This window comes from Micropterus salmoides, unplaced genomic scaffold (assembly GCF_014851395.1).
Source record: "Micropterus salmoides isolate LMB-PRFRI ecotype aquatic unplaced genomic scaffold, ASM1485139v1 Ms_hic_scaffold_10, whole genome shotgun sequence".
In the NCBI taxonomy this organism is placed as follows: Eukaryota; Metazoa; Chordata; class Actinopteri; order Centrarchiformes; family Centrarchidae; genus Micropterus; species Micropterus salmoides.
In genome coordinates, this window is record NW_024040041.1 from 9888355 (window position 1) to 9912391 (window position 24037).

The 24037-nt window shown below is 43.0% G+C and overlaps 1 protein-coding gene across 10 annotated transcripts in view; it reads left to right on the forward strand.

Annotated features, from left to right (window-relative positions):
- ep300b (E1A binding protein p300 b) overlaps positions 1 to 24037 on the forward strand; it is a 35866-nt gene that overhangs the window by 3163 nt on the left and 8666 nt on the right. The window contains exons 2-25 of one of the 10 annotated variants that reach the window (XM_038695220.1): positions 840 to 1441; positions 2715 to 2894; positions 5158 to 5458; positions 5920 to 6033; positions 6231 to 6473; positions 6935 to 7040; positions 7141 to 7269; positions 7415 to 7553; positions 7676 to 7874; positions 8231 to 8308; positions 9839 to 9924; positions 10237 to 10389; positions 11624 to 12148; positions 12406 to 12645; positions 12736 to 12931; positions 13950 to 14101; positions 16285 to 16524; positions 17338 to 17426; positions 18564 to 18674; positions 19700 to 19756; positions 20090 to 20167; positions 20712 to 20779; positions 22273 to 22426; positions 23604 to 23864. In XM_038695220.1, coding sequence (XP_038551148.1) covers positions 840 to 1441; positions 2715 to 2894; positions 5158 to 5458; positions 5920 to 6033; positions 6231 to 6473; positions 6935 to 7040; positions 7141 to 7269; positions 7415 to 7553; positions 7676 to 7874; positions 8231 to 8308; positions 9839 to 9924; positions 10237 to 10389; positions 11624 to 12148; positions 12406 to 12645; positions 12736 to 12931; positions 13950 to 14101; positions 16285 to 16524; positions 17338 to 17426; positions 18564 to 18674; positions 19700 to 19756; positions 20090 to 20167; positions 20712 to 20779; positions 22273 to 22426; positions 23604 to 23864 — 4501 coding nt within the window. The remainder of the gene's footprint in view (positions 1 to 839; positions 1442 to 2714; positions 2895 to 5157; positions 5459 to 5919; positions 6034 to 6230; positions 6474 to 6934; positions 7041 to 7140; positions 7270 to 7414; positions 7554 to 7675; positions 7875 to 8230; positions 8309 to 9838; positions 9925 to 10236; positions 10390 to 11623; positions 12149 to 12405; positions 12646 to 12735; positions 12932 to 13949; positions 14102 to 16284; positions 16525 to 17337; positions 17427 to 18563; positions 18675 to 19699; positions 19757 to 20089; positions 20168 to 20711; positions 20780 to 22272; positions 22427 to 23603; positions 23865 to 24037) is intronic. The other 9 variants (XM_038695231.1, XM_038695228.1, XM_038695235.1 and 6 more) reach the window with 9 other exon arrangements.

The following is a 24037-nucleotide window of genomic DNA, read 5'->3' on the forward strand; positions in this document are numbered from 1 at the left end:
CCACATATTGAGCTAAAAGTTGTACACTCTTGGTAGCACCCCCTCTCGTGTCATCCCGTTGTTAGGTATTTTGCTGTTTTCCAGTGTGAATGAATTATACAATCAGGATCTATAGCATAACAATTCTTTCCTATAACACATAGGAAGTTGGCTCCAACTGTGTGAAAAAAATAAGTAAATTAGGATTTTAAGCTCAATGCAACTCTCAATGCAGGGAGAACAGTGAAGGGAAAAGCAGGCTGGGATGCAACTAGTCTGGTGCATGAAGTCAGAAACACTGGCACAGGACATTTTCAGGAGCATTTAGTGAGATGTTGACATGCCAGAAGCAATCTTAAAAAGTCAAACGTGCAGGTAGAGAATAACTTGTGTGATGTTGAGAGAAATTACTGCATTTTCTGTATCAAGTTGAATTAAAAGGAAGGAAAATAAGAGTAAGACTGAAATGTATTAAAATCCCAAATGATTTTCCCTTTAAATTAACCTCCTGTCGCAGTGGACATGACTTCTGCTGCCTATGCTGTTTCATGTTCTTGCACCACATAACTGTAGATCCAGTGCACACATCTACCTAGGTAGTGTAGTGTTTACCACTCTGCGGCTTCTCACCCAAACCCTACTGCGTTCACTCTCCATGTTTGGCAACCCATCAAACCACAAACTGATGCCCAGGAGAGAAGTCCAGGTTGTGTGAGGCAGCTACTGCTGCACTAGCAAAGGGCTTTAGTTAATTAAATACAACTGTGGCTGTAAGAGGTGCAAAAGTGGTGTCAACTTTGTGAACCAAATCTTGATTTCTGTAGTTGGTAAGATTTTTGTTTCTTTTCCTTCGTGCCTAGATTTTGGTTCGCTCTTTGACCTGGAGCATGACCTCCCAGATGAGCTCATCAATTCGTCTGATCTGGGGCTGACCAATGGAGGGGATGTCGGCCAACTCCATACCAGTCTTGTGGGGCTCGGAGGGGGGATCGGTTTGGGAGGCCAAGATGCTGCTGCGAAACACAAACAATTGTCAGAGCTCTTGCGCGCTGGGGCACCAGCACAGCAGGGTGGCCCTCCTTCCAACAGCACAGCACCTGGGGCTTCCTTGGGGATGATGGGGGGTGTCAATGTGTCCCCTGGTGGACCTCAAGGCATGTCCTCTCAGGGTCAGCAGCAACCTGGATTAATGCAGCAGGTTGGGATGGTTGGAGGGGTGGCAGCACTCAATCGGGCAGCTGCCATGATGGGTGCCCAGAAGGGCAACACTGGACAGCAGCAGCAAGGCCTGATGGGGGGACAGGTGATGAATGGCTCACCGAGAATGGGTTACCCTGGCAGTGCAGGCATGGGTAACAGTAGTAATTTGTTGGCGGAAACCCTACAGCAGCAGCAGCAGCAGGGTGGTCAGCAAATGGGACAGGCAGGCATGAGACCACAGCAACCTGGAGCACTGAACAAGGTGAGCACACTCCAGCCATTACAGACACTCTGGTCGGCCAGAAATTGACATCTCAGTAGAAACTATTTTATAACAAATGATCAATTGTTGTCTAACTGAGGTTAAGATGTATCAAATGCCAGTCTAAACAAAGTGTGTTTTTGGAGCTGTGCTGAGTGCCATGCCTGCATGTAGTTTTCTTCAAATATAAAAAGATTTTCAGCACTGACAGATTCCCTGTACATTCAAGATGTTGTGGCACTGTTAAAATTGAGAGACACATCTTTTCAGACCCGAGTGACGCTGCAGACTGTAGTAGCGGCTCATGTGAGACTGCTGTAGACGAGTACTAAGTATGAGTGTGGTTATGTGTTGGACTCGCAGTCGCGTCACTGTTCACCCTGTGGTATTGATGGTTAACCTCCCTGCTAGTCAATACGCCACACAACTGTTGTGTTCTAAAGGTGTGAAGACAGGATTGCAAATTACAGTGTTAAATTATTTAGCATAACTAGTAGCATAACTATCTTTGCTTTACCGCTGTGGTAGTGCACCAGCAATCACAGGAAGTAATGTAATGTCCTGTGGTTAACATATGCACCAGTAAAGTATGTATTCATGTTCAGTGCAAATTGCCCTTGTTTTGGAGAAAACCGTGCAGTTTAATTGGTTAGTTTCAGCTCAGATTTAGCGAGGAACATTTTCATTAGACTGTATTGGTCACATAGCAAAAAAATAATGAATCACTTCACATTGCTGCAGAGCTGCTGTTGAAATAAAGACTAGATACTGTAGGCTGGATCTGCAAAGCCTAAAAGTAGCATCTAGATTGTCTGTGGTATTAGTTTACTGTGGAGAGAAAAGTAAGACCAAGAGAAAGAAGTAATATTGTAACTGAACAGTCACACTGGAAAATCATTATAAAGGAATCAGAACCTTTTTATAATAGTATTTGGAAAGTGATTCCATTTTGTCTCCCTAACATGGTCCAATTGGTATGTAGTTGGATACTATGTAGTATGCAACTACATACTATATAGGATACTAAGTAGCTCTCAAACTCATGCAAGGTGACATTTTAATATCAACTATTTCTCACTCAAATGTTTAAATATCAGTTGACAGTCTGCTTTAATCAATCACGTCTTGAAAAGTAATTGATTTGAGCTTCTAAACTTTTTACTTCCTCCTACTTTTGTCTTCATATCATCTCTCCTCCTCTCCTTGTCTCTCATCCTTCTCTTTTCCTTTTCATCTTTCTCATTTCTTTGCCTCCCCTCACCCTGCTCTCCAGATGAATATGATGGCCAATGCGGGCCCCTATGGTGGTCTGTACGGCCAGTCTGCTGGCCAGGGGCTGCCTGGAGCAGGGCTGGGCCCACAGCTCCAGAATAAGGCGGGCCTGCCCAACAGTATGGCCACCCAGTTCAACATGGACAAGAAGGCCCCACCGGGCCAAGGCATGCCTGGGATGGTAGGATATGTTTGTTTCTCTCCCGCACAGGTGGATAAGCCACTTAGATTAGTGTACATCAAGCTTGCATTTCAACCAAAGTCTCTCAAATGGTCTGAAGTTCAACTAAATATGCTTTTTTTTCTTTTTTAGCATCAAACATTTTCTCATTCCATCTTTTAACACATCCTTTTTTTTTTTTTTACGTCTTCACTGAAGCAGTTTAACGTGGCGTAGGACTTTATGCACGTTGGCCACCTGTGTGAATGTTGCCACACTATCTTTACTGTAGAACTCAAGGTGTCAAATGCAAAAAACAAAAATGACCACCAATCTTGGATTTTGGAGATGGTGTTATAGATGAGACAGCTGAGGAGAGACTAGATTTCACACGAGGCAAAGGGACTCCTACACATGAAATCCGTTTTTTTTTTCTGTGTGCCTCTGTGACTCAGAAAGGCTTTCAGTATGTGATTTAAAATGATTGTTCATGTGTATGAATAAAAGAGGCAGAGAAACCAGTTTCTCCACCAGCAATAAGCTGTAAAGACATAAACGCAGTGCAGAAGTTATCTGTCCAGGTGAATGTCCTCTGCACTTGACTGTTTATCACACATTATATAATGCTCTGTTGTCCATGTCTGTGACTGTTTCCTCCCCTTGACTGCCTCCCATGTTATTCATGGACCACTTTGCCTGAGCAAGATGCATTTTGGAATTTAACTTCATGTCAAACCTTTTCTCTTTTTTCTTCCTGTCGCAGTATGGCCCCTGTGACAACAGCATAGGTCCCTTTAATACCACTACTGATAAATATGATACGTTTTCATCCTGACATTAAGACTTAAAGCTTTACAGTCTGAAATTCTTCTTTTTACTCTTTGTGGACAGGTTTTATGCAAAAAAACATTACCAAACAGTCATTAATGCTCACGATGACATCAAAGTCTCAGGAACTATTCATGAACAGTTAAAACAAGCGATTTGACAAGTTTGTGCAGTTAAGAGAATCTGGTGAATGTGACGTGGAACAGTTTAGTGTAACAGTTGTATTTAGGATAAGAATTAGAAAATGGTTTGCATGAGGTTTGTTGTGTCATTCCTGCCTGAGTTGTGAGAGGCTAAGGGTTGGGGTTATTGATCATGGGTCATCCGGTTTTTTCAATAAAGGAACAGCTTTTTCCAGATTACACTATTCCATCATATTTTCTTGTCCCCACTAAAGAGTGTATGGGTGGTGCAGGTATGTGGCTACATACCAGTTTCATTTGGAAAAGACTCTCTTTACAGACAAATCTGAAAGGGACATTGAGAAATGAGTAACTGGTACCTAAATTATCTGCAATCAAGCTTACAGATGTTTTAGAAGGACTCATAGTCGTCTCAAAGGAGAAGCAGCTCAGGCTGAATCCTATGGCGACTAGGAGGAAAATTATCAACGTGGTTGTCTTACGTGAGATTTTAGTGAAGAAGTAGCTTAAATCTGCATTACAGTAATCTTACCAACCTCTATGAAATGAATACTTTTTGAAGTAAGATCAACCAAATGCCCCAGAGCTGCCCTGTCGGATTACAATGAGTCACTGTAGGTTATTAAAGCCCCTGTCCAAGTGATACTAAACTAGGCTTTAGGCAGATTAAGGAAGTAAACTACAGTGTCTCCATTACATAGTTGATCTATCAGAGAGATTTTTCAACTGAACAATGTCTCACTCAGTATCTATCCTGGACACAATTCCTTAAAAAAGACGAATCTAAGGGATCTTAATCAACATTGTTGTTCATATTTTGTGTTTGACAGTATTCACGCGTGCACTGTTGCATTACATGCTTGCATTATTTACAATGCTTATTGCTGTTTGGCTGTAATTAAACACCGGCTTTATTTTATTTTATTTTTCCAGAAACAATCTCGTTCACTCTTTAGGTGGTTTCATGTTTTTAATTACAGAATTGCTTGAGGCATTGTTCTGAAATGGACTCCTTTTATTGACTGCGTATGCGAGTTCTTGATTGTTGAATTTTTTTAGCAACTTTGAACTATTTTAAGGTATTAGACAGAAGACAGTTAACGCCTCATATCTATCTACGCATGAAAATCTGCCGTACATGTAACCACATTTTACACAAAGAAAATTCAATGTAAGACTACAAAGTGTAGGAAAAACTGCTAATTGATATGTTGAGCAAATTTGTCATTACAAGTGGTCCCATAATACCTGACCAGTCATAAACATTTCTTTCTAACACTGGTCTATGCCTCCCCTCCCCTCTCGGTCCCAAGAAGTCTCAGCAGCAGCCCGGGGGAGTTGGTGGTGGATCCATCGGCGGGGCAGCAGCAGTGGGAGGGGCCCAGGTCGGCCTCGGTGCCGTAGGGGCGGGTCCCGGCACAGCGCCCCCTACCGCAGACCCTGAGAAACGGAAGCTCATTCAACAGCAGCTGGTCCTCTTGCTGCACGCACACAAGTGCCAGCGTAGGGAGCAGGCGAATGGCGAAGTGCGGCAGTGCAACCTGCCCCACTGCCGCACCATGAAGAACGTGCTCAACCACATGACTCATTGCCAGGCTGGCAAGTCCTGCCAGGGTGAGTCTGTGGAATTATGATGATTGCTGGTTTAACGGTGTGTCTGGTTTATATTATAAACACTGTGCACTGTAGTTGTCACGTACCTGCAGCAATTAATTAAGTCTTTTTTTGCTTGTTCCTGTATGTTGTTTATTTCCCTCTTGGTTTGCCTCCCGGTTATTCTCTAGCTGCCTGTTCTGCTGTATTTTTTCCTTACTCCTCTCATCTGGATGTAGTTTTATTGTACTGAATGACTCATACAATAACTTTCTCAGTGTCTGCCTTCTCTTTCGTCCTTTTGACTCTTCTGGCTGCTTTCTTTTTTTCTCTTATCCCTTTTCTCATTATTCATCTCCCTCCTTCACCCTGTCACAATTTCTCATTTCACCCTTTCTGTCACTCTTCTCTATTTTTTTTTTTGTTCTGATCTCTCTTCCTGTTTCTCAAACCTCTCTCCATTTCTGTCTCTTCTCCCCCAGTGGCACACTGTGCCTCATCCAGACAGATCATCTCTCATTGGAAGAACTGCACACGGCACGACTGTCCCGTATGCTTGCCGCTGAAAAACGCTGGAGACAAGCGGAATCAGCAGTGTGAGTGTTTGTTACTCCCCGTGAGCAGTGTACATGCTCACAGCTCTTATCATTTATTTATTACACATTATCCACCATGAAATGATTGAGAATCCTGTAACTGAACTGTTAAGTGCAGTAGGCTCAAATCCCCAGATGCTCATCCTTTGTCTCTTTCTCTCATCCATCCTCTCCCCCCCTTCTCGTTCTCTTGAAAGCTTCTGTTAACAGTGCAGGGGTTGGACTGGTGAACTCTTTAGGTTCAGGGGTGCCTGGTGGACAGTCCAACACTCCGAACCTGAACCCTCCCAACCAGATTGACCCCAGCTCTATAGAGAGGGCCTACGCTGCACTAGGCCTCACTTACCAGGGCAACCAGATGACACCGCAGCCAACACAGGCCACCATGCCAAACCAGGGGCTGCAGGGCCAGCCCGGGATGAGGACTCTGAACACCATGGGTTAGTTTATAATGACATTGTGCATATCACAAACTATATCTTCACCTGCTAGGGAAGGGGTTATCACATTGGTGCTTTGTAGATGATGCCAGGCAGTTTTACATGGCGTTGCCTGTCTATGTTATAGGGCATACACTACAATACAGCATCTCCATGTCAGTTTAATAGAAAGAGTAGCATCTGTGTTTTTGATGGGATTGAAAGTCACACCGTCTAGATTTCAAAATACCCTGCTATACCATGATGCCACACAAACCTACTCTCAAATTGTGCGTTAATGTTGTTTTTATGATACTTTCCTACTAGGTTATGGCTGATGTTGAATCACTGTAGTTCTTTGTCTTGAAAATGTTCCCATTTGAAGATGCAGCTTATATCAGCCCTAGTTATTGGTTACAGCAATTTGATTCCACCATTATTGTTGTGACTATTTCCCAATTAAAAACCATATGCCTTTCCAGGAGGAAACTCTATGGGAGTAAATGGTGGAGTGGGTGTGCAATCCACCAACCAGCAGTCCAACCTACTGCCAAACGCGATGTTACACAGCAGCATGAATGCACAGAGGTAGGTGCTTTTCATTGGTCACAGTACAGCTGTCATATAACAGACTTAAACCAATTGAAATTAGTTCAGTACTGGCTAAAGTCCCCCCTCTGTCCCCCAGCTTGATGAATGATGGTGTGGGGAACCTGAGCTCCATGCCCACGGCAACTCCTCCTTCTGCTGCAGGCATGAGAAAGTCTTGGCATGAAGACATCACACAGGACCTTCGCAACCACCTTGTCCACAAGCTGTGAGTCTGCTGTGTCCTGCAAGCGCACCAAAAAATTTCACTATCAGCAGGACCTAAATAAATTTAAATATCAGATCATTTTCAGCAATGGATGTGAATTGGGTGCCTCTGTCTTTAATTTAATTGTAGCTGTGTGTCCTTTCTGTTTGTGCATGTGTGAGAGCAGCGTGCAGGCCATCTTCCCCACTCCTGATCCAGCTGCACTGAAGGATCGGCGGATGGAGAATCTCGTGGCTTATGCTCGTAAAGTAGAGGGAGACATGTATGAGTCAGCCAACAGTAGGGTAAGAAAGTATTGTGGTATGACCATCTGTTAAGTTAATAGATGAGGAAATACAAGTGTTTGTTTTATGCACTGTTGCGATGTATCCTGTAACATCCCTCCCTCGTGTCACATCACTTCTAGGCGGAGTACTACCACCTGCTGGCAGAGAAGATCTACAAGATCCAAAAGGAGCTGGAGGAAAAGAGGAGGACACGACTCCAGAAGCAGGGCATGATGCCGGGACAACCTGGCCTACCCTCCCCAGGCCTAGCCTCCCCAGGACTTCCGCAAGGGCCTCCCAGCATGGGACAACCACCCATGGCCCCAGGGCAATCCCCAAGTAAATAAACATACTGCTTTTACCTTCCTCACATGGTTGTCTGTGTGTGCATAGACACACATGAATGCATGAACAGATACTGCTGGTGTGCAAATTATAGAAAAGGAATTTTAGTGTTCAGATTTCAGTCTAGTATCCTGTTTATAGATGAACATAACACCGATCAAATTATTAAAATCTTCAAATTAAATGTTGGTCATGAACAGATGTCTTACAGAGAACAAGCACACTTGCACACCACTTAAGTCTCTTAAGGACGATTGACTGACTGTTTTCTCAGCATCTGTGGTTTTACTGGGATTCAGTGATCCCGAGGACAACATCTCTGATTCCTGTAACTCCTGTCACCCTTTCAGATGGTCCTCACGCCGATCCGTCCATGGTCCGACCAGCTGGACCCAATCAGATGGTCAACAGGATGCAGAACCCAGGAGGTACGTCTCTTATTTCAAAGGCTTGTTGAGCAGCCGGACTGTAATTCTGTTGTTAGCTTACTAGCCTCACTACATCCTGCATCTTATGCTTACAATCCTGAGCATGCATTTTTTCTTCAGCACACAAGTGCAGTTTGCCAAGTGAAATCATGTCTGACTGGCTATGTTTTGTTCGCTTGCTTACGTCGCTGTAGGACAAATGCGTTTTAAAAAGTTTGCAAACCGGCTTACCTCAATCCTCAACTTTTCATTATGTGTTGTCAAATTCAAAATGATTCTACACTTCTCAGACGATATGGTGTCACGATCTGTTCAGCAGGCTAGCTAATTTTCTCCGTTTTTCCGTTTCAATACTGCCCTACCAAGTAAAAATGCAGTAACTGCATATTTGGTCAAAATTGAGTTATAAACTGTATCGTTTCTGTTAAAACTCTTTTTAAAGTTACACTTATAACAAAACTGATGAAAAAACCAAGACAAATCTCAGTATCAGCACTTTCGCTGTGTACACTCGGGTTTGATAATCTGCATACTTTCCGCCATAGAAAGACAGCTAAAGTAAAAGGCTGTATCAAGTGAAAGCTAGATTGTGAGATATTCACGGCTAGCCATAGATGATGATTATTTCCACTAATTGCTATCTGTAAATGAGAAATATCCAGTTAGATGAAATTACATTTTGGTTACTCTGTTTGTTATTCCACATCATTAAATAAGGCAGCAACTAAATCAAGTAGTGATAGCGAAGGGGGAAAATCCAACAAAACACCTGCTAAAGGGAGCTAGCTTACAGTAACAGATCTCAGTAGTTGCCTTCTCATTGTTTGACTCTAGTGAACTTCATGTGACTTTGTGGTTTAAGCTGGGGTAGGTAAGGCTGGACAACTAGCAAGAGACAGCTAGATTTTGAAAGTATTCAACCGAAAAAATTATCAGTACTTGGACAGATAGAAACTTGACAGACAGAAATGTTGATTCCTATAAAAGCTATGAACTGTAAGTAATAATCAAACCAAGTTAAAAAACTAGTTAAACTCAATAAGAAAGCAGAGAGAACACGTTTTATTTTATACTGCAGTTTCTCTGAGATTATTCGAAGGCATTAGTTCAGTCGCTGTATTTCTTTAGGTTTTGTGTGGGTTCTATGGCAGTGATGCTTTTAGGGTTAAAATAATCACCTAAAAAAACTTCAAATTAAAACATGAATTTTGAATCTGTTTTACAGCTTGCTGTCCAAGACTGTAAACCTGTTTTTCACAACTTCACTGCTCCTGTAGTTACTGAACTCTGCTTTTTACTGATAGTTTACTGATAAACAGGGCATACGACGAGTCACACTGACCTCCCACAGGAGTGCAAAGCACAGCCGGTTATACTTACACACTGGGAATTATTTGATTCCAGCTGATCTAAATGTTTTCCCACTTTTAAGTAGTAGTTTGACTCTAATAAAAGGTGTCAGCCTTAGTGTGAACACACTATGGGTGTTTTTGTCCTCCCATCATTTTAACCTGCTTATTTCACTTCCAGGAATGAACCAGTTTGGTCAGATGGGGATGCAGACGATGGGTCAGAGGTCAACACCTCCTCTTCCTCTTAATGCTCCACTGAACCAGGTTGGCATCCCTGTCATCATCACTATGACAGATAACTTTGGGGTTATATTAACTTTATGCTTCAAAGTCACAGTTACATCTTTTTCCAAGATTGATTAACGGGTCTCCTAAAGGTTCAGATGATGTTGTTTTCCTAACCTAAGTGCTGTTAGAAATCTCAGCTATGATCGGTGGGGAGGAATATACACACAAGGCAGGAACAGAAGAACCACGTTTAGCATATTCAGGTTCACACTAAAGAAATCATTAAAGGCCATACAACAGTAATTTCTTTTAAACAAAAACCTCTCACGTCTCTTGTCTCGTTTGTAGATGGGAATGGGAGCAACAAGGATGGGTCAGCCCAATGCCACACAGTTACAGAACCAGTATCTCCCTCCAGGCCAGTTTCCCGGGTCCAGTCCTGGACGTGGTTCTGGTTCTGTTGGCATGAACCAGCCAGGAGCACAGACTGCTGTGCCATCGGTAAGGATTAAGTGACAGAGTGACTGTAACTTTTAACATAAAGATTTTGAGAGTTTGATTGCCAAGGGAAACTTTGCCAAAACAGAGACAGTCTATGATGTAATAAAACCCACAGTTGGATGTGGGGAAACCTGCTGAATAAGTCATCAGCTCTCAGAGCAGCTTTGCTGGAATTGATGGATAGTGATGAATACTCTGTAATTAACCAAACTGTCTTCTGATTTTGATAATTCATGAACGCTGTGAGAGAAAGATCACAGTTCTTCTTGATCTAATAATCAGTTTTAATACTGGTTATTAGTGCTTTTTGGTAGCCTTTCCTATTTAATGAATTCACTTCATAGGTTTCAAACAGACTGATTGTAAATAGTATTTTGACTCAGAAGTTTGGGAGTTGTGTACCTGGTAAAGCCTTTGAAACTTTATGCCGCATTCAGACCAAACGCGAATTTTCTCCTTGCGTCGCTTTCCTCGCGTGAGTACATTTGCTGCAAGTGTTCACGCACAACGCGAGAAGGCGACCACCTCTCTTTCTTTTCTCCCAGCAATTTCCAGTTTTGTCCGGTTTTCATATAAATATGAAGTAGTGCCAAACGACGCTAACAACACTGGAACCGGATGCGCACGGAATCTAGCTGCTGAGAAGCTCGAGTGAAGATAAATCAATGTTGTAATCCTAAAAACTAAAATAAAAAGCTAATTTAATAAAAGCAGTTTACTCCGAGCTCCTCCCGTGAGTAAACGGCGAGTATTTGTCAAAGTCCAGTCCGACTGCGGGTGTTTTGTTTGTCCGAAAGCTGGAGCGCTACTCCCTGCTCCTCTAGTCCAAGTTTAGCAGCTCTCAGCCGGCCTGCAGATCTTCAATCGCCCGCTCTGCCCAGCCCTCTCCACACGCTCTGAAGCAGTCGGTGACGTACGGACAGTCTCAACGTTGATCGGCTATCGCGACTCAGCATCATGTGAATCCCTTGCGTTGCCTTCGCTTCGCGTTGCGGCCCCCTTCACGCCGCCCAACAGGAAATCGCTACTCTACGCATCTTTGTATGTAAACTCACTGGCCTGAACGGTCGCTTTGGTTTTGCTCTGAAAGCACCATTAGTCAGACCCTTCTTGTTTCTTACTTGTTTTTCCCATAGAGATCCAAGTTTTTATAAAAAAGAGTTCTGTTGACGTTAAAAAGAGCAGGGACCCTTGGCTTTTCTTATTCCTCTGAGCTCTGTGTCTTCCTCTATAGCAGAACCAGATGTCCACGCCGCCTTCGCTGCCGGCCAGCAGCCCTGCAGCACAGTCTGCCTCTTGTGCTCCTGGCTCCGGAGCCCCTGGAGTCTCCATGGGGTCTGGTAGTGCAAGTGGCGCTGGGCCTCTACCCAACCTGCCTCCATCCTCGACCTCCACCCAGCCCAACTCGTACCCTCACTGCCCACCCATCCGAACAAACTCCCCCTCACCAGCACGCAGCTTAACGCCTCAACCGCATCAAACGCCCCCCACGTTACCTCGTTCTCAGACCCCACAGCCACAGACTCCCAGCACACCTCAGCTGCCCCCTCCACAGCACCCCCAGCAACAACAAAAACAACAACACCAACAAGCTTCACAACAGCCGCCGCCAACAGGACAGGCGGTGAACTCTGAAAAGCCCAATCATCTTCCGCAGCAGACGCTTGGGGGTGTGGCTGTCTCAGGCCCCCAAGCAGGTCAGGCTTCTTCGGAGCCTGCCCAGAATGCTCATGTGCCATTGCAGCGGCCGCAGACCCCAGTGAGTAGATCACCTTGCTTTCTCTACTTTGCTCACATGCTCAATATTAAAAAAGAAATTTAGGTTTTGCAAATTAATCAATGTGTTGAATCTAATTAAGGTTCTTTTGAAAACTTAATTTGTCCATAAATATACAAATAAGGTTGCGGAAGAATTACTGTAATTAGATTACAAAAAAATGGTCAGTGAGTGTGGGAACCCAACAAAAACATGTGGGTCTTTCTAAACCTCACACCATCTCTGTCTTTTTGCCACAGCTGTCTCCAAAGCCTTCTCTAACAGCGGATGGTCAGGTGTCCTCTCCAGCCTCGGTCAGCAGCAGCACCGACCCCAGCTCCCAGCTCACCCAGGCGGACGGTCCTGCTCCCAGCCAGGAAGATGTCAAAATGGAGGTGAAGAAGCAGGAGGAAGAGGACGAGGGGGCTGAGAGCCAAGGAGAGGGCAAGGGGAAGATGGGCAAGGGTCTGCTTGACTTGAAGACAGAAGAGAAACCAGAGGTGAGATCGTCCATGTTGACATACTGACAGTCTTATCTGGGTGCCATCCCATCCTGGAAAAATAAATTGACCTTTGAATCTTCCTCTCAGATAAAGAAAGAGAAGCCGTCAGGAGATGGGTGTAAAGGCGAGCCCATGGATACATCTACCTCCTCTGTGTCATCGTCAGTAGCAACAGGTGAAGACAAGAAACCTGAGGTGAAGAAGGAGCCCAAAGAGGAAGAGGAGGGCTCAGGGTCATCAGCCTCCAACAGCTCCCCAGCCAGCGCTCAGAGCAAGAAGAAAAGTAAGTTTGGAATCTGCACATCAGTGTGTAGTAGGGTAGAGTCGGAAAATGTGTACTCAAGTTAAAGTAAAAATAGTCATGAAAATAATAACTTGACACACTGAGATTTAAAATCACACTGTGAGGTCAATTCATTCCAATGGAATCGGCGCCATCTAAGGATCTGCTCGAGGGTGCGAAATTAATCTGCTCAAATTTTCAACGTGGAATTATATTTTGGTGAACTTGAATTTGCGTTGTTGACCATGCAGTTAGCAAACTTGTTAGCTTGGGGAGTTTATTTTCCCTTTTCAAAAACTATTGAAGAGTTTGTGCAATTGTAAACAAACTGCCAGGGCTAAATAACAGAACAGCAGAAAGAAAATGAGAAGCTCCAGAAGCTTTTGTAACAGACTGGAGTTATTGGTTAGCTTGCCGGCTACAGCAGTAGTCACTACGTCACCAGTCTTCCACCTATTTTGCAAGTACAAGTGAATGCCACTTTGTAGTGTGACCTCCGCTTCAGACTCCAGAAGTATCCAATGAAGAAATTATGAGTGGTGAGTAACTTCATAAACAAACCTCCTAACTTCATAAAAAATCTCCGAACTTGTGTTTGTGTCCAAAGTGAGCTAACTTTAGCGTTCTCGACCCACTGAATGCAGTGTGTCAAATTTTGCAGATATTCACTTAAGGCATTGTTGCAGACAGCGTATGAGATGCATTAAAACACTGGTGCCTTTTGTTTTCTGTGTAAAGTCTGACTCACAGGTGTCGTCGTGATGCCCTATAACCTGGAAAAGCACCACATTTATCACATTCACTCCCCGGACAAACACATCTCAGCTACTGCACCCTTAATGCTTAGTCTCTCTGTGTGCTGTGTCTGATGTTTGCTGCAGCCTTCATTAAAATGACGCAATGCTGCATGATCCTCAAGTTCAGCAAAGAAGAGAGGCTCCTTTACAGTTTGTGCCCGTGGCTCTTCTTCTCTTCTCATTTACCTTCCATCTCAAGATCTTTCATTCCTCATTTCCAGTCTTTAAGCCGGAGGAGCTGCGTCAGGCTCTGATGCCCACCCTGGAAGCTTTGTACCGGCAGGACCCTGAGTCCCTTCCCTTCCGTCAGCCGGTGGACCCCCAGTTACTGGGAATACCCGTACGTATTCGAACTAGTAACAAAACTAACCTGGTAAGGGACTGCACTGGCTGCCATTTTGCTTCAACTCCTCTGAAAACGTAGTTTTTGTTTTGTTTGTTTTCCTTTTTTTCATCTTTCATGTTTGTTTTTTTTCTTATCATAGTTGTCATATTTTCTGAATTTATTTTAATATATCATCTTTCAGTTTCTTTAATCTTTTAGCTGATTTTTCTCCCATTGCATGTCAGAAGTTAAGAAAATGAGATGTGCGTGTGTGTGTTCTCTTTTTTTTGAAACTTCTTGTCATTTGTAAATCAAAGCAATGACTCTTATGAACATTTGCCTTTACTTTGATGGAACTGTAGTGAAGGACAAAAAGTAAATGATGCAAATTCGATATAAAACAACAGTAAAAGTTTGGTCGAGTAATTACAGATTTTGAAATTTAGGTTTGTGTACTGACAGCTATTAGTGTACATGGATTTAATTTTAATTGAATTGTAGACCCCCCCCCCCCCACCCAATTATAATTACCTAAAAAAAACTTGAAGCATCCATCAGAGTATTAACCCTAATTAATTAGTAGCTGTTAATTTTTCTTGGCACTCAAAATACAATGAGACAATAATGGAGAGATGTCAAAACTATGTATAGTCCAAAGGAAGAATTTGCTTTAACAACAGTTCATGAGCCAATTGCTTTCATTTATCACTTTTAATTTGTTTGACTTTTGCCTTTTCGACATCAAATTTTAGGTTTTAAGTTGAATTATGATTTTTGTAGTTTTCATCCTAGTATTCCATTGCTAGCTTTCTAGTTCAGTTCCTCACCAGTAGTAGTGTATCAGTGTTCAGGTGGGCAGTGTGAAGAGGTGGGACAATATCTTTACCCTCACTACATCCAAATTAGAGGGAAAAGAGTAATTTTATGAAAACAGAGGGACAGTGTCCGTCCTCCTACTGCCTCATGCAATATGAAGTTAAATAAATGCCATTTCTAGAGAAGTGATGAGCGAGCACCAGGCTATTGGCTCATCTCTCTTCGGGAACCTCCACATTCAAGTGATGCAACTTTCCACTGTTGTATAATAAAACAACACTGTTTTTAGACATTCAGCAGCTTACCGAAAATGTAAGTTACTCACAAACCGATGGCATTTATAAACACTGCAGTGATGTACATTCGGTCCTGCAGGTTGATATGCATCATTTGTTTGCTCCTGTGAGTGGTTCCATTCAGAGAGGAGGGTCTGTTTCCTAAATTTTGTTGCCATGGTGACAGTGAGACGGACCCTGCTCTTTGAAACTCACACCTCCTCCTATTTTTTTTTTTTTTTTTTTTGTTGAATGTTTTCCTCACCCTCCTCTCCGCTCCTTTTCTCAAATGGCGTTTTTGTTTGAGAAGAAGCGGAGGGCAGGCGACAGGAGAGGAAATTCGTCCCTCTTACACTCGCTTCACCTCAGCACTGTTGGCTTTAACTCTGCCATCGTATTGCCACTCACGCTGCTGGCGGCGTTAATGCCAACCACTATGTTGCTATGAACAGTAAATCTTTGTCTGCCTGTTGCTGTTGCCACTTCTCTGTTCTTCTTGGTTTTGCACCCTGATCGCCTCCTTGGCCTGAAAGCTTTGTTTGCTTTCAGACTTGAACAGAGAACCACCAGCTGTTGGGCAGCTGTGCCACAGTGTGGCAAAATGAGCAAATGTACTTATTGAGACAAATTGATATATAATGATTTTTTGAAGCTTGGCAATAGGAAATGTAAAATGCAGTCATCTGTAGCTAGTTTTTGAATATTTGCCGCTCCAGTAACCATAGTCAGTCAGAGGACCGGACAGACTTGTGGCGGTCGCCTGGTCCCCGTTCGCAGCAAAGATACAGTACAGGTACCTGACTATATGTGTAGGGTGCAAAGCAGAGAGCTGAAGGGCAGAAGTTGTCATGTCTCTCTGTTTGCACGTGAACCTTCTTCTCTGCAGCCCTCAACAACATTGTCCCCCTGCACCCTCTTCTCTCCCTACTCTGGTCCCACCTGGTCGACTTCATCACACCTTCACCTAATGACCACAACGCTGATGATGATGATACTCTTCTTCCCCATCTCTCTCATCTTGGTCCCTCGGATGACCAAACCCTCCCGTCATCTCGCTTCTTTCCCTCCTCTGATCCTTCGCAACTCCTGGACGTTACCTCTACCTGCCACTCGCATCTGGATGGCGCCACCCCAAATCAGGACTACTTTGACATCGTGAAGAACCCCATGGACCTGTCGACCATCAAGCGGAAGCTGGACACTGGGCAATACCAAGAGCCTTGGCAGTACGTTGAGGATATCTGGCTGATGTTCAACAATGCCTGGCTGTACAACCGCAAGACGTCCCGCGTCTATAAGTACTGCTCTAAGCTGGCTGAGGTGTTTGAGTCGGAGATCGATCCTGTCATGCAGGGCCTCGGATACTGTTGTGGGAGGAAGGTGAGGCCGGCTCGTGTTTTTGTTCTTCTAAACTCACCTGGTCTCAGATGAGGAATATTTCCCTCAATGATTGGCATTTTTGCTTGTCTTTTTAATTGATCTAATTTATTGTCAGGATTTGTTTTTAAATGAATAGTTTTTATAGTGACATTTGGGTAAATATGCATATTTGCTTTCTGGCAGAGAGTTAGCAGCTGTTTAGCTTAGCACAAAACCCGTAAAGCTAGCCTGGCTCTGTACAAAGGTGAGGAAATCCACCTACCAGCAGCTCTAAATATCACTAATTAACGTTATCTCGTTTTGTTTAACCTACACAAAAATGGAAATGTGAAAAAAAACTATTTGCCATTTCTTGGTTGGGAACAGTGACTGAAGCGTATGGTGGTTGCCTGGTAAGGGCTCCCAGCCAAGAAATACATTAAACAAACTGAAATGCTGGCTGTTGGATTTTGTGACCTTTGGACAGAGCCATGCTAGCTGTTTCTCTTTGTACCCAGCATTTATGCTAACATAACCAGCTGTAGGCAGCACCTGGGACAATTTTGGACACTGTACCAATCTTCTCATTTAACTTTCTACCAGAAAGTGAATAAGCCTATTCTCCAAAATGTGGAACTACTCCTTCTTAATAAGTAAGGTTTAGGCTAGGTGTGACCACAAACATGCAAGTCAGAACAAGCATGCAAGTATGTTTTAAGCTAACAGTCTGCCTTTGTGCATCCTGGTACTGTATACTTGTGTGTATGTATGAGAGATGTAACTCATTCAGTTTGTGCCCAACAACTTTTTCTTTCTGTCTCTTTATCGTTACAGTATGAGTTTTCGCCCCAAACTCTCTGCTGCTATGGAAAACAATTGTGCACCATCCAACGTGACGCTGCTTATTTTAGCTACCAGAACAGGTAAGGGCTGTCGGCACATTGGGACACACACACACACACACACACACGCACACACACGCACGCACGCATCCAGAAAGTGTTACCAGCATTTAGTTTTTTTTTTATTTTTTTTATTCTGTTGTTTTTTTTTGTTTGTTTGTTTTTGCTGTGAATATGCAGCCAGTCAGATCAGCTTGTGTGTTTTGTTGTATTTCGCGCATTAATAATATTTCCTATCGCATCACTCAATCAGTACAATCACAGATGAGTTTTAATTTGGCTTCAACTGGAAACCCTGGCACCATCTCCATCTTCATAGATCACCGTTTTTATATTCATTGTTGTCATTCATAAAGTGGGCTCCTGTCTTCCTCAGCAGTTGCTCTTTATTTGATGCACCATTCTTTCCCACTGAGTGAATTTACGTGCACAACACATGATGGCTTGCATTTCCTGATGTGTCCTTGCATAAATAGAGGGAGGTGGGGGCTATCCTATTTCACCCCCAGAAGAAAGGTTCCCACTTTATAAATGAACTGAAAGGATGATGGGTCTCTGTTGCTTTACCATTTATTTATTTTCTCCTCATCCACCCTTTCATGTTCGGAGACTCGTAGCCTCACTCCCTTCCTCCTCCACAGCTCCTAGTGGTCTCTCATGTTGCTGTAATGTTGTTGTTGTTGTTTACCACTGGACGTCTGACGCTAATCTTTGCTTTGCCTTGGCTCTCTGTCCTCTGTTGGTTGTTGTTGACATCCTGTCCGTCCCTCCTCCATGTCCCCCGTCTCCCTCTTTGTTCCCCTCCATTGTCTTTGTCTGACCTGTAACGATTTATTTCACGCTTTTTTAATATTCATTTTGACCTTCCCTCCCCTCCCCCCCTTCCCTTCTCTCCCTCCTTTTTTAACGCTTGTGATGTCTGCATTGGCCTGTTTTGGTGTGACCAATCATCCACTCCAAAATTTGCGCGCAAAATCAAAACACCCGCCCACACAAAAACCCTGCATCACGATTGGCTGCTTCCTCCTGGCGACGACCTACCTTGCCCTCTGCCTCCTCCTGTGTGTGCGCACCCTGGCCTGTCCTGCCCTGCCCTGATTGGCGGCTGCTTCTTCGTGCCCTCTCTGTGATTGGCTGTGCTGATGGCGAACGGTGTAGTTCACCAAAATATGGGCTTCTTGCTGACAGGTACCACTTCTGTGAGAAGTGTTTCAACGAAATCCAAGGCGAGTGTGTTTCCCTGGGGGACGACCCCTTGCAGCCTCAGACGTGAGTACCATCACAATCCTGCCTTCCTCTCACACACAGATGACAACAACAGCTCTCCCATCTAAAACTTAGTTTCTCAAGTAATGCTTGTTCAGATGAGCAGTTATGCAATTCTGATATTACCAGCATCAAAGACTGAATGTACCAAATATCCATTTTTGGGTTTCTAACCTCCCAAAAGCATCTTGTTAACACAAGCATAGTTTAACCCTTTAACATTCCTGTTATTTTCACTTAATTAGCTTTAAGGTTAGAAAAATCATCTTATTCCACAATGTCTAACACTATCACACATATTCTGTATCAGCTCATTCCAGTTTGTCCTTGAAGCTATAATGTGATTTTATTAAAATATTCAAACCAGACCCACATCTTGTTCATGATATTTGATGTTTGAAATGTTGATCTTTGCTGGAATTTGAAGTGAAGTTATGTTTAGCTGCTATGATTAGTCAGTTAGTCCATTGACAGAAGATGAATTGGTAACTTTTTTGATAATCTATTATTCATTTTAGTTCTTTCTTTTTCAATAAAACATGCCAAAAATTCAGTACAGCTTAAAGTTCTGTGGGATTGAACAAGTTTTTGTAGTGGCTGTTCCAGCTGCAGCTCAGTGGGGCTAAAGAAGATAAACAGCTTAATTTTTTTGTAATTGCATGAAACGCTTGAATTCTTCTCTGGAGTTCAGTTTCAGTCTTGACTGCGATTTGGCTTCAAAGAAGATGATGAATCTTTTCTTAATGGGTGATTTCATCTTCGCCATCTGCTGGAATTCTCTCAGTATTCCACATAAACATCTTATAGTTACCATGTTATACTTCTGTCGCTGACACCTTGTATCTTAAGGAGGGATAATAAATCAGCATCAGTGTGCAGTGATGAAATATTTAGCTAGTGCGCACATTTTGAATTTCTAAAAGTATTCTCTGAATTGAAGATGGATCATGTGCGCAGCCTGCAGTTTTCAGAGGATTACCTTGTTGTGTCTGTTACAGTAGTTTACAGTTTTCTGATATTTCCCACAGGTCCATCAACAAAGACCAGTTCCAACGAAAGAAGAACGACACGCTTGACCCCGAGTTGTATGTCCCCTTCTTAACTTTCATTTGTTATTATCCCACACCATCTCTGTGATGATGTAAGATCTATGATTTCATGTGTTTAGTTTAAATTGCATTGATAATTAATTCTTATTTGAGAATAATAATAATCATTAGATAAAATATTTAGTTTTTTCTTTTGAGAGAACTACTTTTGGATATCATATCTTTTTGCTTATTTACTTTCCTTACTTACTTATTTAGCAACAGTGTAGTACGAGTATTTTCAGTGTGTGTGTGTGTGTGTGACACATTGCCTTGTTAACTTTGGATATTGTGTCTGCCTTTTTGTCTTCTCATTCTCCCTCTGCTCAGACTTGTGGAATGTATTGACTGCGGTCGTAAAATGCACCAGATCTGTGTCCTGCATCATGACACCATATGGCCGTCGGGGTGAGCCAGCTTTCATGCACATATTACGTGACTTGGCCTGGTTAATAAATTTGACGTTTTGTATTTATTGAAAAGCTTTAGAATCATCCAAAACCTCCATAAAGGTGCGGGGAAAAGTCCTGACACACATGAAGATGTTTAATGTAGCTATTTCAAGTTAAAGATCAACACAGCTCCAAAATACTGAGGCACAGTGTGCACAGAGTTTTGAAACTGAAAATACGTCGGACTCTTGATCATCAAGTCAGGACGGAAAATGCCTGCCAGTGAGGCGGCAACACATACACATGCAAACAGATTCCTGAAAGCTCGTGTGTAGAGTTAGCCTCTCATCCCTTAGTTTGATCTCCCTTCATGTGTGGTCTGTTTGTAATTAAAAGATGCAAGTCATTTCAGAGTCATTATAGCTGTTTTAAAGAATAGAAGGCTGACATGAAAGGCTGTCATCTCTTGATTAAAGCCACTTAATCACTGTTATTGGTGCTGATCGTGAGAGCTGATGGTAACCTGCAAATTTAACCATTTACTTCCTCCCTAACTACAGCTTTGTATGTGACAACTGCCTCAAAAAGGCCAATAAGACGCGGAAAGAGAACAAATACGCGGCCAAAAGTAAGTGGAGTAACTCTGAGCTAACCGCTCATTTCTTGCCTGTGCTGCCTACTTGACCTTTATCTGGTCATTTTGTTTTGATCCCTTTTTCTTTTAGCCTTAATACCAACATTTCTGAAAACCACAAACTATCTTAATGATGAATATGAGTCTAATAAAACAAATTCTTCTACATCTCTCTTTGTATTTTAAATAATTTTGTCAAGTTAGAAGTCAAGTCAATATGATTTATGTAGAACAATATCACACATCACAAGTTTGCTCCATGTGGCTTTACAATCTGTACAGCATATGACACCGTCTACCTTTTCTGTGCATTCAGACCAAACGCAGATTTAATCGTCGCAGCGCTTTTGTCGTTGGGATTTTATCGCTGGACAACTGCCAAGTGTTCACACACAACGCGATAATGTGAATAAACACAACCTGCAATTACAGCTGTATGAACCAAAAGTAAACATTTTGCTGTCATTTAATTGCAAAAAATAGATCAAACTGATGCTGAAATTACTACAGTATGATGCAGATTTGTTAAACATACGAATTCATGCTTTGTCAGGTCTGTCAGCAAGACCGCATCACAACAACTTTTATAATGTTTGTTTTCTGAATGAAGTTCGGATCGATCAGGGCTATGCTATGCTAACTTGGTCACCGTAAAGTACAACGATAGCTGGAATAAAGTTACAGACACACATTTTCTGAACTCACCAGCTAGTTCAACTTACACGCTTTCTTTTCTCCAAGCAATGTCCAGTTTTGTCTGGTTTTTAAATGGTTTGAAATGCACGGAAGCTCGCTCCTGAGATGTTCCAATGAAGATAAATCAATTTTGTAATCCCAAAAACTAAAGTAAAAAGCTAATTTAATAAAAGCAGTTAACTATGAGCTCCTCCCACAAGTAAACAGCGTAGTTGTCAGAGCATAATCCGGACAGACTACGGGTATTTGTCCAAAAGCTGCAGCTTCTGTCCTCGGCTTTTCCCTGCAGCTTAGTGGCTTTCCGTTGGCCAGCGATGTTTTACTTCTCCGCTCTGCCTGGTACTCTCCACACAACACGACGTCTGCGACATCCGGATAATTTCAGCGCTCATGGGCTATCGCGACTAAGTTGAAAATTTTCAACGCCTTCGCGTCGCCAGCAGCGCCCCCAAAGTTCCCAATGCTCACTTCGCTTTTGGTCTGAAAGCACCATTGGACCCTAGAAATAATTTTCTCCTGTTGAGTTGATCCATGGCTGCCTGGTTCGAGTGTCCCAGAGTTGAGCAGCTGAACTCATGAAGTGAACACATTTTGTCCGTCCTTTCTGTCCTTAACCAACACTGATTCCTTATCTACCCTCTCCCTCAGTGAGAATAATACCTGCAGTAAACCCAGTTTTTAAATTCAAAGCCTGTCATTATCCATTTATTAAAGTGGGATTGTAAAGGAGGAGAAAAGAGATTCACTGTGTTTCACTTCTCTTTCTTCATCCTTTGCCATTTGTTTCGCAGGACTTCCTCAGACCAAGTTGGGGAGCTTTTTGGAGTCACGAGTGAACGACTACCTCAAGCGGGTGCATAGCCACCTTGAAACTGGCGAGGTCACTATCCGTGTGGTCCACGTCTCAGACAAGGTGGTGGAGGTCAAGCCAGGCATGAAGTCCAGGTAGGAGGTCGAATTTCACTGCTGCTGCAGGTTTTGGATGTTTGGTGAGGGGAAAGACCCGAAAGAGCTGAATGTTGTGATATCTAACTAGTGAGTGTAGTGACAAACTGGTCATCACAGCCCTTCAAAATGAAAGAATCACAGGAAAGAAACGCTGGCAACAGAGTAAAAGCCTACAGTGACGGAGAAGACTCTACGCTCTTCCTACAACTACCTTAATTCTGCACTGTTTTTCACAGCTCACAAACACACCACCAGGGACAGTGTGTGTCCCTGAGAATTATTAGGTGATAGGATTTCCCTTCTTGTTTTACAGTGGAGGGATCTTGTCTGAAATAAAGAGTTGTGTTGGAGGAAAAACCTTCAAGTGAGAAAAGTAGAGACAAAAAGCCCAATCAGGTGCCTGTGAGTCCTGCAGCATGTCTGACATCAGGCTGACGTTAGTTTGATAATCGCTAGTTGGACACGTGTTAAACATAACAGAGCTTGCATCAAGTAGTAAAGTTAGTTTACAGTTCGTACCGACCAGCTGGATTCATACCATCAACGGCTGTTATCAGACGTGGGGGTGGGGAGGAGGGCTAGGTGCAGCACACTTCTCCAGGATCAGTTCCTTATGGAAACTCTGCACAAGAGCAGTTCTTCCACGCCACTGTGAGAATAAATGTACCAAGCTGTTGTTGCCAGGTAACAGCTGGCGGGCCATGGTGCAACAGACAGGTGTGGACAGAGTTTCAGTGGAGGGCAAGAAATATTGTGAACACTAGTGGACATAAATAGCAATTTTTTTTTTTTTTTTTTTCCAAGACAACAAATTGATTCAGTACCACTGATCCCATGGTCCAGCTATACAGTAACATTTGTGTCTTGTAGTTTTCTAGTTAATATAAAAAATTTTGATTTATGGTATTAATAGCAATTGGTAATCCATTTGGTGTTTTCCACAAAATGCCAACTCTTAAACCACATCCCACACTACTTAAGCAAACTCCTTCTGTCTGTGGTTTTGTCCTGGCTGATTTATGTGCTGCACTTACAATTTTCACCATTTAGTCTGAGACTAACAAAAAACAGTTAATGCAGTGGAACCAAAGATACAAATCCCTACAACTCTGTCAAAGAGTCGTACTTGTCTCACTTCAAACCAGCTAATTCTGACTCCCGCCCCCTCCTCCAGGTTTGTTGACAGTGGAGAGATGTCGGAGTCCTTCCCCTACAGGATGAAAGCCCTGTTTGCATTTGAGGACATCGACGGAGCAGATGTGTGTTTTTTCGGCATGCACGTTCAAGAGTACGGCTCGGACTGCCCGCCTCCCAATCAGAGACGAGTTTACATCTCTTACCTGGACAGCGTGCACTTCTTCCAACCTCGACACCTCAGGACTGTCGTCTACCATGAGATCCTGCTGGGCTACCTGGAGTATGTCAAGAGGCAGGGGTAAGAGAGAAATATTTACACAATGTCAAACATAATACGTGCAAGGACTCTAACTGAGCAGCTGAAGTCAGTCTTTGTGTTCCAGGTGCTGCTACAGACTGTTTCTAGTTGCATGAAAGCGCAGATGGAATGGAAATCAATTTACTACTTTTGTAACGAATACAACTACATTT